The 16,111-nt window shown below is 47.7% G+C and overlaps 1 protein-coding gene across 1 annotated transcript in view; it reads left to right on the top strand.

The window, feature by feature from the left end:
- The window catches only part of insra (insulin receptor a), a 50,935-nt gene extending 37,680 nt beyond the window's left edge, over positions 1 to 13,255 (top strand). Inside the window, exons 10-21 of the mRNA XM_030363849.1 lie at positions 885 to 1,083; positions 1,921 to 2,258; positions 3,260 to 3,399; positions 4,271 to 4,430; positions 4,596 to 4,698; positions 5,217 to 5,284; positions 5,990 to 6,219; positions 6,726 to 6,836; positions 7,218 to 7,377; positions 7,894 to 8,023; positions 8,675 to 8,809; positions 11,302 to 13,255. Coding sequence (XP_030219709.1) covers positions 885 to 1,083; positions 1,921 to 2,258; positions 3,260 to 3,399; positions 4,271 to 4,430; positions 4,596 to 4,698; positions 5,217 to 5,284; positions 5,990 to 6,219; positions 6,726 to 6,836; positions 7,218 to 7,377; positions 7,894 to 8,023; positions 8,675 to 8,809; positions 11,302 to 11,659 — 2,132 coding nt within the window. The 3' untranslated portion in view covers positions 11,660 to 13,255. The remainder of the gene's footprint in view (positions 1 to 884; positions 1,084 to 1,920; positions 2,259 to 3,259; positions 3,400 to 4,270; positions 4,431 to 4,595; positions 4,699 to 5,216; positions 5,285 to 5,989; positions 6,220 to 6,725; positions 6,837 to 7,217; positions 7,378 to 7,893; positions 8,024 to 8,674; positions 8,810 to 11,301) is intronic.
- Positions 13,256 to 16,111: the final 2,856 nt, after the last annotated feature.

Here is a 16,111-nt window from a genome sequence, read left to right as displayed (position 1 = left end):
CCCAACGCTGAACCCGTAAAGCCGTTCTTTACAACAACAACAGCGGCGATATACAGAGCCGTGCGGGGGGGTCCTTTCAACCTGGACTACGTGCAGCTCGCTGCATATAGTGGGCTGGGGGTGGCGGGTGGGGGGGGGGGGGGGGGGACGACGTTAGGTCAGGTGAAGTTCCCATGGCGACAGTGATTTAGGTGTTCCTGTCACCGCACGGCCTTCGCCGGCTGCTCCCCCCACCCCAAATCGACTGATGGTTCGTCCCAGGAGGACGCCCGGAGCTGGTTCTTCCGCCAACGGGGCCAAACTCGCAGACGTCCAAGGCGTGGAGGGAGAGTGATGGGGGGGGGGGAGTGGGGGTGAGGGCGGTCTACGGGGAGGTTGTGTCACTGGCGATCTGTCTCACAAACGGAAAAGGGTGGCGACCTGGGAGTGACAGGGCACTGACATGACCCCCTGGCTGTGTGTGTGTGTGTGTGTGTGTGTGTGTGTGTGTGTGTGTGTGTGTGTGTGTGTGTGTGTGTGTGTGTGTGTGTGTGTGTGTGTGTGTGTGTGTGTGTGTGTGTGTGTGTGTGTGTGTGTGTGTGTGTGCGTGTGTCAACCAGTGATTGTGAGCATTTTTTTTTGTGACTGCAAGCGTGTGTGTATATGTGTGTGCGTGCGTGCATATATGCGCCTGTGTGTGTGTGTGTGTGTGTGTGTGTGAGTGTGCGTGCGTGTATTCGCACAGGGCTTTGTATGTGTGTATGTGTGATCACACCCAAGCTCATAATGTTCTATTTGCGGGTGTCCCCCATCTCTCCTCCCCCGTCCTTCCCCCATCCCCCCCCGTCCCTCTCCCCCCCCCCCCACCCCTGTCCCTCCCCCGGCCCCCCCCCGTCCCTCCCCAGGCATGAAGCTGCCGTCGCGGGTGCCCACGCAGGTGGACAGTGAGGAGGAGCAGCGGTGGAACCAGACGGACGACCAGGGCCCCGGGACGCGCTGCTGCGCCTGCCCCAAGACGGAGAAGGAGCTGAAGAAGGAGAAGGAGGACTCGGAGTACCGCAAGACCTTCGAGGACTACCTCCACAACGAGGTGTTCGAGATCAAGTGAGTGGACAAGCCTCTTCTTCTTCTTGTTCTTCTTCGACTTCTTCTTCTGCTTCTCCTTCTCCTTCTTCTTCCCCTTCTTCGACTTATTGTTCTTCTTCTTCTTCTCCTTCTCCTTCTTCGACTTCTGCTTCTTCTTCTTCTTCGACTTCTTCTCCTTCTTCGGCTTCGATTGATTTCTTTGGAGACTTTGTTGTCTTGAAGACGGCTGACCTTAGAGAGATGGTGCTCTTGTTGCCTGAGGTGATGGTGGTGTTTGGTGTTTCCAAGTGGTGCCCTTGCTTATATGACAGCAGGTGCACTTGAGCTCTACTCCTATTCGATCATTCTAGTTTCTTTCAACACACACATTAAGGCTGACAGGCGCCCCCTGGTGTGCTTGTTGTGTAATGCCCACCTGACCGTTGACAGTCGGAAAGCTGTATTGAAGTGTCTGTCTGTCTTTTTCTTAAGAAATGAATAATGTATACCCAAAAATATTATTTTTGTTCCCAATCACATCTATCCCTATTAAATGATGCATTTAAGATGGAAAAACCACAACCTCCACTGTGTTCCTCCCATTGGCTATGATCGACAAAATAAACAACAAAAAACCTGACCAAACCGCAGACCCAAAGCCACTGGCAGCGCTGCGTCCCCCGGGCGCTTCCTGTTAGCCCGTCTATCGGATAGCGACCCACCGTGTCTGGAGAGCCCCCATCCTCTCGGCGCCACTCACCTTTCCTTCGCTCCCGCCGTTAAAACAGACAGCCCCCCTCAGGGCTCCGCTTCATCCATTGTTTCATTTTGACCCTCCTCCTCTCTCCCTCCTCCCTCCCCCTGCCCCCTCGTCAGACCCACCAGACAGCGGCGATCCGTGGCGGCGATGGGCGTGGCCAACAGGACCTTCCCCTTCCCGTTCACCTTCTCGCCCACCGTGGCCACCGGCGGCCGGGCCGGGGGCGGGGCTAGCGGCGGTGAAGACGGGGCGGGCGGCGAGGACAGGGGCGGGGAAGAAGAGGCGTTTGAGAGCACCAAGATTGAGCTGAAGGTGCGCGGGCGCGAGTCCACGGTCATCTCCAACCTGCGCCACTTCACCAGCTACCAGATCGAGATCCACGCCTGCAACCACCTCACGGACCCGGCGCGTTGCAGCATGGCGGCCTACGTCAGCGCCCGCACCCTGCCCGAGGGTGAGAGAGGGGGGAGGAGACACCCCCTGAGACAGGGGCGAGGCTCATCTGGAGTCTGACATGTTTAAATATTGATGTTAGGGCTGGGTATCGTGGCCAATTTCCTAAATCGATTCGATTTCGATTCGTAAGGTTCTGAATCGATTAATCACGATTCGATTCCATCTGCTCTTAAGTAATGAAAATGGCTCAACTGTGTTACAAAATACAAATGTACTGAATACAAACGTACTGAAATTAGAACTTGAACTACAAAATTCCATTCCTGCAAATTGCATTAAGGCATTGTTTATTAAAGTGCAAAAATAACAATAATGGTAATAACTATCGATCTCATGCCCTATGAATCGATATTGCAAAATTTTAATGAAATCCATCCAAAATCAATTAAATCGATTTTTTTACCCAGCCCTAATTGATATATATATATATATATTTCAATATGTCAGATATATATTTCGATTGAAACACGTCAGATGCATGCATTGAAATATATTGTCGGTTGAAATATGAGAGAGAATATTTTAAATGTCAATGTTTTGTGTCAAATCAAAGGTAGCTTTGATTTCTATTTGTGATATACTGATTGGTTTCGGCAGAGAGCATGAGAGAGCACTGTGATGACCCTAATGGAAATCTAATATCAATGTTCCAACACCTGCACGCTGTCTTTAGTTACCATGGTGACTGACTATGCCAGGTTGTGAGCATTTATTAGAAAAGTTAATTCAAATGTTTGCAAAGACCTTGCAGTCGTACCACAGACCCACAGATGAGTAACAGATGGAGCATATGGGTGGTACTGGTGTGAGGGAGAGCTTTTGTCTGTCTGTCTGTCTGTATGTTTGTATTGTATGTTTTTTTTGTGAGGTCCCCTCGAAACCGAGATGGTTCATCTCAAGGGGTTCCCTGAAGCTGGACGTGTACATGGATGAACACAGGAGCTGTCTCAAGCTGCCGTGACTCTGACCGCGCTCACGGTGCTTGTGTTCCCTCCTCAGACAAGGCTGACGACATCGCCGGCGTCATCTCCTACGAGGTCATCGAGTACACGGTGCACGTCAAGTGGCAGGAGCCCAGCACCCCTAACGGGATGATCATCCTGTACGAGGTCAACTACAAGAGGATGGGGGACACTGAGGTGCGCACACACACACACACACACACACACACACACACACACACACACACACACACACACACACACACACACACACACACACACACACACACACACACACACACACACACACACACACACACACACAATCCCCTCAGGGCATTTTTTGCTACACTGGGATCAAAACACATTTCTCCCAAGATGTCGCACACACACACCTACAAGCAAACACACACACACACACACACACACACCCCGCTTGTTTTCAAGACAGCTTTCTCCCAGGATAACTTGGACACACATACCCCCTCCTCTGCTTTGTTTTCTTTCTCTTTAAATATACGATTCAACCCCTCCCTCCCCCCCGTTCCTTCAGGTTGATGTGAGGTGAACAGCCAATAATAAGCCTCAGCATGCAGACGAGTGAGCCCGGTTATTACGTGACCGGGCAGTTTTTAGCCACAAAAACAACCCAAAACAAGCTCCTGGATTAGCGCCCTCATTGTCTGCACTGTGTTATTAGTGTGATGATAACCCCTAATGGAAATCTAATATTAATGTTCCAACACCCGCAAGCTTTCGTTGGTTACCATGGCGACTGACCATGCCGACCCCGGGCTGGTCATAATAATGTCCCTCGGACGTCATCGCGTCTGACAAAAACACAAGAACTAGCGGGTAAAAGAGAAATCTGAAATAATACACGTGCGTGTTGGACTGTGGCGGAGGGTGAAAAACTCTTCTCCGACCACACATTTTCTCCGCATTCTTCCACGAGTTGTTGTTCTCGCCCCGGCTGACCCTCGGTTGCCGTGGTGCTTCAGCCGCTGCCCTGGGCGTGGGGAGGTGATTTATTTGGCCTCTTTGCTTTCTTTGTTTCCCGGGTCTCCAGGAGCTGCAGCAGTGTGTGTCCAGGAACATGTACAGGCTGTCCAACGGCACCAAGCTCAGAGTGGTGCATCCTGGGAACTACTCGGCCAAGGTGCGCGCCACGTCGCTGGCCGGCAACGGCTCCTGGACCGCGCCCACGTTCTTCTACGTCCCGGACAGGGGTAAGGCACACCCCCCTCCCCCGACGTGTGCGTGTGCGTGTGTGCGTGTGCGTGTGTGTGTGATTCATTGCTTGGTACACATCAGCTTTTTTGGTCCCCCTCAGAGACTGCTCCATAAAACACCATGGATCCTAGTTATGAACCTGTTTGTGTATGTGTGTGCAGTGACGGACCCCACGAACATGTTGAAGATCCTGATTGGCCCCGTCATCTGTTTCATCCTCCTGCTGTTCGTGGCGGGGGCCGGCTTCGTGGTGTTCAAGAAGAAGTACGCCACTCCAACCGCTCCTTACACAGCCCTGACATCCACACATTGTTCTAAGCATCGGATTGAAGTTTATCTCTCAAATTCCACTTAACCTTTAGTCGGCTAGGTTAGTCTCGTTGAGATTAAACATCTATATTACAAGAGAGACCTTGATAAGACAGCGGCAGCCTACGTTAAATACGATTAAACATGCAGTAAACAACATGAGAAAGCATATAAGAAAAACGGAATTTGGATGCTTTTAAATGTAATCTTGTATTGATATTTTGGTTATTTTATTCTTGTATTTGGTCTTGTTGTGCACGTGTCTAGTGTGCCTAGAAAAACACTATGAGTATAATATATTAATATTGTTTGACACACGATTGAATCTTGCGGAGAAGGAAAGCCCCCCATATATGTATTGTGCCAAACTAGCCTCTACCGCCCTAGGTTATGTTACCCACGTCGCTGTGCTGTTGAAGTGGTATAGGTGTGTGTGAAAGGGCCCTAACGTAGACGTTCTCTCTCCCCGTCAGACAAACCCAGGGGCCCAGCGGACCGATCTACGCCTCCTCCAACCCAGAGTACCTCAGTGCCAACGACAGTAAGTCTGGCGCCATGGCGATCCCCGCTCTGCCTACACGGCCGCCGTCCATACTCACCAGACACGCTGATCCAACGAGGAGCCCAGGGTGACGGAGCCACACTAAATATCAGGGCTGAGATGCATTGGCCGTCAGTAACGAACCGCCCCCAGTGGCATACGACACAAGTCTGGGTCGACGTTATTCTGCGGGATCTCTCTCCGTATCACTCCCTCTTTGAAATCATTTATCGGCATTCGTTTGCGTTGACATTCGCGATTGTCAGTGACGAAGGAACGAAGCAGATTCCCGTCGCCATCGCCTTTTGTAAAGAGCGAAGCGCTAAGGTTGAATAATCGGCATGACGGCCGGTTCCTCAAACCTTGAATCCAGCGTGTGAGCAAAGGCGTTTAGCAGGGACGATTAGTTACAGGTCAGTACACCCTGTCATTGTGGCACACAAGTGGTCCCTAGACAGCCGCTTAACTATTGACGAGGCAAACATATTATGCACACACTTTGAGGGGAAGACCATCAGTAACGACACCAACATCTCACCACTGTGTGTCTGTGTCCGTCTGTTGTGTGTGTCTGTGTGCGTGTGTGTGTCTGTGCGTGTGTCTGTGTGTGTGCGTGTTTGACTTTGTGTGTCTGTCTATGCGTTTGGCTTTGGGCGTTTGTGCCTGTTTTTGTGTGTGTAACACGTATTTGTGCGTGTCCCGCAGTGTACGAGCCGGACGACTGGGAGGTGCCGCGGGAGAAGATCAACATCCTGCGCGAGCTTGGCCAGGGCTCGTTCGGCATGGTGTACGAGGGCATCGCCAAGGACGTGGTGAAGGGCGAGGGCGACATGCGCGTGGCCGTCAAGACGGTCAACGAGTCGGCCAGCCTGCGCGAGCGCATCGAGTTCCTCAACGAGGCGTCCGTCATGAAGGCCTTCACCTGCCACCACGTGGTAAGGAGGGTGTGGGGGTTTGGTCGCTAGGAAGGCGGGGCACAGAGAGGGCGTGCGAGGTCACTAGCTAGAGAGGGCTCAGAGAGGGCGTGGTCAGTAGGTAGGCCGGGCATAGAGAGTGCGGGCCCCGGCGGACTGGGTTTAGGTCGTATACAGGCGGAGAGGGTCCCACTCAGGAGACTATGGGGATTTTGACCGCTGTTCCCTGATTGGCTGACGGGAGTGTTCCGTGATGACACTTCACTGCAAGCGACATCACCCGACACTTGTTCGAGCCAATCGGGGCAACGGGAACTATTAAAAAAACGGAAACCACAAGGCAGTAGAACTTTGTCTCCCTGTACCAGTACCTGCTCTCTATTGGATGTCCCTAGTTTTAGGAAAACCGGTTCTGTTCACATGAACACTAACAACCAGGCAGCCGCTCGCGTCCTTCATGCAACCCCTCCCCACCGTCTCCCGCCCTGCTCACCAACCCTGTGCCCGTGTGTCCCTGCGGCCCCCAGGTGCGTCTGCTGGGCGTGGTCTCCAAGGGTCAGCCCACCCTGGTGGTGATGGAGCTGATGACCCACGGTGACCTCAAGAGCTTCCTGCGCTGCCTGCGCCCCGACTCTGAGGTAACCCCATACCCCCACCCCCACCCTCACTCGTACTATGCCATGATGTCCTAGGATTGTCCGATTTCCTCCGGCTTCATGTTTCATGCTCTCCTGCAGGGATTCCTCCTTTCTCGTCTTTCTGCCCCAGTTTGAGCAGCATGGATCCAATGTTTGGATAACATTTAATCCAGGCTGCTATTTTAGAAAGTTTAATTACGCTATTTTATTCATGCTGTCTTTGCGTAGACAGCATGAATAAAAACAGCATGATTTAAAAAAAAGAAATGCATGATTTATATTATCACACACAACCCTGTCGGTAAATCGTTGTGTCGTGAGAAAGGACTTAATGCTGCCTTGGCCTCACTTGTTTGTTTGTTTGTTTTTGTTTATGCGCAGAACAACCCGGGCCGCCCGCCGCCCACGCTGAAGGAGATGATCCAGATGGCGGCGGAGATCGCCGACGGCATGGCCTACCTCAACGCCAAGAAGTTCGTCCACCGGGACCTGGCCGCCAGGAACTGCATGGTGGCTCACGACCTGACCTGCAAGATAGGAGGTGAGCTGGACCCCCCCCAACCCTCCCACCTAGGAGGTCTGCGCCTGGTGTAGCGCGGCCTGGTGCCCGGGTGCGCGTGTCGGTGAGAGGACTGGGAGCGCATACTGGGAGGGAGGGGCGGGTAGGTCAGCGACGTCGTTTTAGCGGCACGAGACGAACGACAAGGAGGGAATGCCGAGGGAACAACGTCCGTCTCTGCTTGTTCGCTTCGTTGTTGTTGTTGTTGTTGTTGTTGTTGTTGTTGTTGTGGGCATCGCTGACAAGGAGGTATATTAGATCTTATATACCAAACACTCTGAGACGCTGACCATCAGGGATCCTCCATGTTCGGATGATGGGAACATTTGTTTACCGCCCTTTCGGGTTTCGTTCTCGAGATCGTGTTTGGGGCTCCGCTTCTCGCCGGCTAGTACACAAGACATCGTTCAGTGCACCGCGGGCAATTATTCACCCCAGTTCTTTGCCAAGTATCGTTAAAACGAAATGTGAACCTTAACCCCCTGTCCTCCCCGGCAGACTTCGGCATGACCCGGGACATCTACGAGACGGACTACTACCGGAAGGGGGGCAAGGGCCTGCTGCCCGTCCGGTGGATGGCCCCGGAGTCCCTGAAGGACGGGGTCTTCACCGCAAACTCAGACTGCTGGTCAGTACCCGTGTGTGTGTGTGTGTGTGTGTGTGTGTGTGTGTGTGTGTGTGTGTGTGTGTGTGTGTGTGTGTGTGTGTGTGTGTGTGTGTGTGTGTGTGTGTGTGTGTGTGTGGGTGGGTGGGTGGGTGGGTGGGTGGGTGGGTGGGGGGGGGGGGGGTTAATGTGTTGGTTCATTCAAATTTTGCTTGTAATGTGCAATTAAATAAAGTACATAAAATGTGTGGGTGTGGTCGCGAGTGTTGGGGTATGGGTGTGTGTGTGTGAAGCCTTGCATGATGATCCCTAGAAAGCAGCTTAAGTCGCCTTATGGGTGATTTGTGTCAGGGGAGATTCTAGTTATGTTACAATATGTTATATTCCGGCACAAAAGTGTGCAAGAACCTTTAGCTTTCCACTACAAACGCACTATTCTACTGACTACTACTGGAAGTCGCGTAGGACGAGTGTATTACCCGAGGCGATGATGTGGTCGTGGAGGAGCGCGGTCGGTCCTTAGTGACGCCTACGGGGGAGGTGGGGGCATTGGGCCCTGACTTGAACCCGGGGCCATGCATGAGCCCCCCCCCCCCCCTCCCTCCCTCTAGCTAGGGGTGATCGCTGTTGACCAGGCGCTAGTTGACCTTGTGCCCCCCCCCCCCTCTCCCGCAGGTCGTTTGGCGTGGTGCTGTGGGAGGTGAGCACCCTGGCGGAGCAGCCTTACCAGGGCCTGTCCAACGAGCAGGTGCTCAAGTTCGTCATGGACGGGGGCTTCCTGGACCGCCCCGACAACTGCGCCGACAGACTGTGAGTGCACCGAGGGAGCTGCTGTCATTTGACCATTACATACGTGTTACACACACGCTTGTGGCTGTCGCCTGTGACTGCTACGTACGTGTTACACAGACACACGCGTGTCGCCTAGGACTGCTACACACGTGTTAGAGACACACACACACACGTGTTGCTGTTACCTATGACTGCTACATATGTGTTACACAGACAGACATACATGTGTGTTGCTGTTGCATATGACTGCTACATACGTGTTACATACACGCGTGTTGCTGTTGCCTATGAATGCTACTGACGTGTTACAGACACAGATGCGTGTTACTGTTGCATAGCGACTGCTACATACATGTTACACACACACACACACACACACACACACACACACACACACACAAACACACAAACACACGTGTGCCTGTTACTTATGACAGCTACTTGCATGTTATACATGCGTGTTGCTGTTGCATATGACTGCTACATACGTGTTACATACACGCGTGTTGCTGTTGCCTATGAATGCTACTGACGTGTTACAGACACAGATGCGTGTTACTGTTGCATAGCGACTGCTACATACATGTTACGCACGCACGCACGCGCGCGCGCACACACACACACACACACACACACACACACACACACACACACACACACACACACACACACACACACACACACACACACACACACACACACACACACACACACACACACACGTGTGCCTGTTACTTATGACAGCTACTTGCATGTTATACATGCGTGTTGCTGTTGCATATTACTGCTACACACTTAACTTAAATGTGTTCTTGGTACAAACTGTTAGATTTCATCTTATTTCTAAACTGTTCGTATAGACTCTGCGTTGTGTATTTTTCGTCGTCGTAGAAGTAATTCTTTGTGTGGAAATCAAAGCAACTTCCCAGGTTGGATGAGAGGGTTGAATAGATGGTTGATTCCAGGATGTAATACAGCGAGATACAGACTTAGGTTGAATAATCTGAAGTGTAGGCGGTTCGAGACGTGTTCCTTGGCTCAGGGCTGTACGCTTAGCTTTTTCACTAGGAGCACAGGTGCTCCTAAATGAAAAAATTTAGGAGCACAGAAAAGATTTAGGAGCACTATGAAATTTTTTAAATAACACAATTTTATTATTAACAGTCAAATCAGTAACACACATTAAACATATACCACAGTGCCATCATAAGGCCTACTGCAATTAAACGCAGAGAATATCTCTGTCCCACAATTTTTTGTAGTCAGGTCGCCTGGCAATGCGCATGTTCACACCGAGATCACCCCGCCCAGCTCGCGCCGCGTCTACTGCATCTACCTGCCGCCAGACTCCGCGGTAGACAGAAGCGGTACCGCTGGAGAAACTACTTCCCCTCTTGTACACACACACCGCAAAAGTTGAAAAAATATAAACTTCCATGGGCCGGTGAATCGCCGTGTCGCGCCGCCTGGTGTGGACTACCGAGCCGCTCGGGGATGGCCGGGCGACGCGTATTGACATTCAATGTAAAGTCGCCGCAACGAGCTGGGCGACGTGATCGCGTGTCATCATGAGAGTTCTGTGTTTTCCAGGTGTGAAAATGTCGATTTGTATAGGCTAGAGATGCGAGAAAATTGTACTCTACTTTGATCCACTTTGTATGAATTTATTTTAGGATCAAAAAGCTAATGAAAGGGTTGAAATCCTGCTCGCACCCGTGCGCCCTTTTTATTTTTTCTACTCGCACAATCTATTTTTAGGCGCATATGCGAGTAAAATGCTCGCACTGTACAGCCCTGCCTTGGCTGTTGATCCCTCTTTTCACCTGACCAAAGGGTTGGGACGAGTATTACAATAAAGAAAACGTGAATTACAAGAGAACAGAAGCACTCTCACCCTTGAAAAGTTGTATGGCCCTGTCTATGTCCCAGACGACCAGGTTGTTTCATCCTCGTTGAGACACGACAAATGGCGAAACGTTGGAAATAACACCTTGTATCAGTATGAGAGGCACTGGCCTGTTTCTAGACTAAGATGTGAACACAGAGAGACACTAAAATAAACCAACATTCTACAATACAGAGCACTGTAACATATTACTGCTGTGTACATGTTACATACACATGTTCCTGTTACATACACGGTTTACCTGCACATATTAATGATGCCTACATATTGCATGCACAGGTCTCGTTAATTTTACTCCTACACACACATCAAAACACACGTGACAAACGTGTTACGTTGTCTATAACTGCGTCACACATGTCGCGCGCAAATATTACTGTGGCATGAAGAGAACTGTAGTATAACACACTACAGAGTAGGCTCTCAGTTCAACAAGGTAAAGAGGAAAGACCCTCGCGGTTCATCTTTTCATCAAACCCATGAATATACGAACACCGTGACCACTGTCGTCGGGCCTCGCTTCTCATCACATTTTTGTTCCTTCTCTCTTTTTCCCCTCGTCATCGTCGACCCCCTTCCCGCCGTGAATCCCCGTGCCGTGCAGTCACAACCTGATGCAGATGTGCTGGCAGTACAACCCCAAGATGCGGCCGGCCTTCCAGGAGATCATCGAGATGCTGCGCGAGGACCTGCACCCCAGCTTCCAGGAGCTGTCCTTCTTCTACAGCCAGGACAACAAGCCGCCCGACAGCGAGGACTTTGACCTGGACATGGAGAACATGGAGAGCATCCCCCTGGATCCCTCCTCCTACTCCCAGCGGGGGGGCGGCGGCGGCTCGGAGCGGGACGAGGGCTCGTCGGTGGGGCTGCGGGGCAGCTATGAGGAGCACCACGTGCCCTACACACACATGAACGGGGGCAAGACCAACGGACGGATACTGCCGCGCTCCACGCCGTCCTAACATAGCCCGGAAAGACTCCTCGAGACACACACACACACACACACACACACACACACACACACACACACACACACACACACACACACACACACACACACACACACACACACACACACACACACACACACACACACACACACACACACACGTAGATGCTACAGATAGATTATATATATATTTTTTGTGTTGTTCCGTTTCCTCGTCATTTTATATAGAGCTCACTCGCGTCACTCTCAGCCCAGTACCTCCCCCTCCCTCAGTGCATATCTCAGGACCTTTATTTTTATTTTTTTCCTCGGATGCCACGAACTCCACTCTCCTCCGACCTGATCGCACACACACTACAGTATGTCCACTACAAGGACGCCAAATGACACTTTCGTGTTTTGTATTTGAAAAAAAGAAAATAACGGACCTCTCTCTCTCGCTCTCTCTCTCTCTCGCTTGTTCATGATTGTAGTTTTATATATATATAAATATATATATGTATAAATATAAATATATTGCCAATTTTTTTGTGCTAGACAGGGGCGGATGATAGCTTCAACTGTGAAACTTTTTTTTATGGTTTTTAGTTTTATTTTTGACAGACAAGAAGGCTGCTAAACCCTACAGTCCCCCTTTTTCCCATTCCCGTCGGTTCTCCCCTTGGCGGCTCAGTCGGGGAGGTGGTGAATAAAGAAGTGCCCTTCGGTTGTGTCGGTGACCCCGCTGCAAAACAAATCACGGGATCCCGTTCCGGCCCCTGTACTCGAGTGGTCGCACAAACGACAAACTTAAACAGAAATAACAAGAACTCGGTCAAACGGTTGGCGGTGAACAAACTGATCCAGCAGAGAAACTGGTTGAAAAAACGGACTTTCCTCACAATCTGCAGTATTCCACAATGGCACACAGGATAAACTGATTCATTTTGTGGGTTGTACTTTTTTATTTATTTACATCGTTCTTTTTTTTTTTTTTTGGACATTCACAGCTGAAGGATATTTAAACTGTTCAAAAAAACATTTTGACCAATAGCTGCTTCTTTGGTATATTTTAGTGGGTCTAGAAAGATATAAATATATATAAATATATTGATGTTTTTTTTGTACATAGATGATATGTTGTTCTTGAGGTATTTGCTGTTGTAGGAAACCTTTTTACTTATTAGTCTTATTATTTGTTTGTTTGTTTTTTCTAATCCAGAAAATCATACTAATTATCATTTGGACTCTTGATCAACCAACAGCACTATTTTTTTGTTTTTTTCTTGTCTTTTTTTTGCTATACAGTGCACAGGAGCAGCCAAGTTGACATTTCGTGTTATGGATGTCGGCCCCTAATATCAAGATCAAATAAAATTCTGCTGTAAATAAAGCAGCCGGATGCATTCATGAAAAAGGCTCCTGAACAACGTATTTTCTTCTGACACGTCTCTAATGGTTGTCAGTGTGGAGTGGGCAATGTCATGCCCACACATGTTGGATAGCTTTGCTAATCGCTTTTTAAAGAATGTTTTTTTTGACTACTCATTCAGCTGAACAGAGCGCTTACAAGGGGTGTAAGCTCTTTAAACGATGTAGAGTAAATATCAATTAAATCCCTGATAATAAAGTGTTATGAATTTATTAAGAAAATGGATCACCTCAACACCAGTCCACCAGTGGCCTGACATGAACTCTTGTATATCTACAGAAGAATGATGTTCAGACATGTTTTAGGGCAGTGGCTCACGAAAAACCACAGGCCCAAGAGCTCTTCAATAACAGGTGAATTAGCCTGCTAGGTTTCCAGGAAGATCTGATTGAGCCAGATGTGTTTCTCTGAAGTGGACCTCCCGCTACATCAGTACCACCGTAGCCCATCTTGAAAAGGTGCCAAATCGAATTGTTATCTACCGGGTTGCAACCAGACAGATCTGACTTTAAATCCACAGCGATATTTAAAACTGGGATTTTGTCAGTAAATTAGAAGTTGATTTAATGCCTGACACACCATTTTGATCCGTTCGTTTTACTGAACAGTATGTTTGATATGGCTGCACTACCCAGGGGCGTAGCCAGGACGTTATTACGCTGGTGGCCAGCTCGGGCCAGTCTTATATTTGGGGGGGACACTTGATTGTCAATGGGGGGTGTGCCTGAGTGCAATATTTATTCATAATGTCAAAGCATAACACTTTGAATAAGAATAATAAGTCAAAGTTAGATCAAACTAATAGTGCACATATTTCAGCTTTCTTTAGACCATTTCGGTTCAGGATTTTTTTTTCTGACTCAGGGGGGCAAGAGGGGTTCCCCTCCCTAGCCCCCGTGTGGCTACGCCCCTGGAACTACCCATACGTATTCTCATTTTCCCTAGGGGTGTTGGGGGGGAAATAAAGGATTGGAACCACAATCATTTCCTATGAGAAATGTAAAGCAACGAGTCAGGGGGAAATCCTCTCTATTCAAAGTCAAACAGATGTTCAAAAACCATCAAAACAAGTCCATGTGTTCACAAGCTTTTATTCCTCAGAGGAATATCCAGTGTGTTAGCTTTCTTTTGGATTCAGATGTATTTCCAAACTCACTGCTGATTAGATGGGAAACATTCAGGTATTTAAATATACTTTTTGTTGTCTGTTAGAGTCAAGACTATCTACATACATTTAGTTGTCATCACTTTAATATTCATATGAGTTCATGTCTTCATTCATGTCTTTTCCTTCAAAGGTGTTTGTGCTTCATGCCTAATAAGAAAATACTGTACAATTATGCGCTGAAGTAAGATTAAGTTTTCCTACTTGAACAAAAATGAGACCATTGCCGACATTAATAATATAACCACAAACTGGTCAGTGTGATTCAGCAAGGAAGACCTGGTAAGGATAGTCAAGACATTATCGGATTGATTTGATGGATGCCAAATGCCATCAGTGATAGGAAACCACTGTGGTGGATATGTTATATATTCTCCTCGTAACATCAGTATACTACTTAAACAGATCTTTCTATCTTGATCATAAAGTATCATAGCATTTATCGCTCCAAATAGATGACACTGTGTTGCTGAGAGCTATTGTGGTAATAGAAAACAGCTCAACGAATGTTGATAATGCATTTCCAGAGCTGGTGAGGAAAAAAGACTTGCTCTGAAATAGGAATGTGTCCCGAGTGTTAGAATAAACGTAGCAGATAATCATTCTATAATATGACTACCGCAGAGGGATTTGAAGTTATTCAGATAAAAACAATTCAAATACCAATAAACCAACCATGAAATGTAGCAACACATACACATAAATGTCGGCCTACAGGGCCAGAAGTCCATTTGGCTTTTATGTGTGTGCTTGCTGCTTGGAGGGCACTGTCACGCCTACAATTTTAACGTGACAGCACCATTATCATAGCTCAAATATAAACTCCAAATCCCTTAATCAATAGATAATACTTAAGAACCAATAGATAATTCGGGACAAAACGTGTTGGTCGTTTCATAGTCACTGTTGTATACATTTGTTGCTGCTTGGGAGAATTTGAGCACTCATAGTGATGTACTTCACTTTTCTTTCTTGCAAAGTTTAGCATAAAAAAAGACAACAGGCGCCATCTAGTGTTTAAAGCAATGAATTTAAGTATGCAACCACGGAACTAGAAAAGGTGTTAGCAGACACAGAAAATTGCCTTTTCAACAGCATGATTGAATAGATGCTGCCCATGCTTTTTGATTTGTCTTATGCTCACATGCTCGCAAGCTATAATGCAGTTTTACATATTGAGTTAAATATTGTTTATTTTCATAAAGATTAGATTTATTAACTGGGAAATGCGGGAAAATATAAATGATAACGAATTTTTTTTACTAATTCTGAAGTAGTTGAAGTGTCGGAGAACTTCAATTGTAAAAATATATATTTTAAATGAAGAATATCTTAATACGTTTAAAATATTAAAAAAAATCTGAATAGAAGCACGCGATTCCAAGCTTATCTGAACATTTTAAGATTGGAATGGAGCCTCTAGGTGAACATTTGTGGAAGGAGTAGTGTGTATAGAATAAGAAAGAAAGAAAGAAAGAAAGAAAGAAAGAAAGAAAGAAAGAAAGAAAGAAAGAAAGAAAGAAAGAAAGAATAAAACCTAAGAAGAATACAATAGTTGAGCGCTTCTTGTATTTGTCACCTTATTATATATAATCTAGATTGAATGGTCTCTTCGCGTTATTTCATATAATATGAAATAAGTAGTTTAAATGCATTGAGACTAAAATGCTGTTAATGTTTATATATGGTAAAATACTGACGCCTACAGGCAAGTTTGAGTCTACGTGGGAATATTTTTGTACAGTTTCTTAAATAGCCACACAACAAAAACATATAGGGCCCACAAGCGCATACAAGATACAAATCTATATATAATATAATATAATATAATATAATATAATATAATATAATATAATATAATATAATATAATGATATTGACGTGGGCCGC

This window comes from Gadus morhua, chromosome 8 (assembly GCF_902167405.1).
Source record: "Gadus morhua chromosome 8, gadMor3.0, whole genome shotgun sequence".
Lineage (NCBI taxonomy): Eukaryota > Metazoa > Chordata > Actinopteri > Gadiformes > Gadidae > Gadus > Gadus morhua.
The sequence above is the reverse complement of the archived record's forward strand: the minus strand, read 5'-3'. Positions and strand labels throughout refer to the sequence as shown.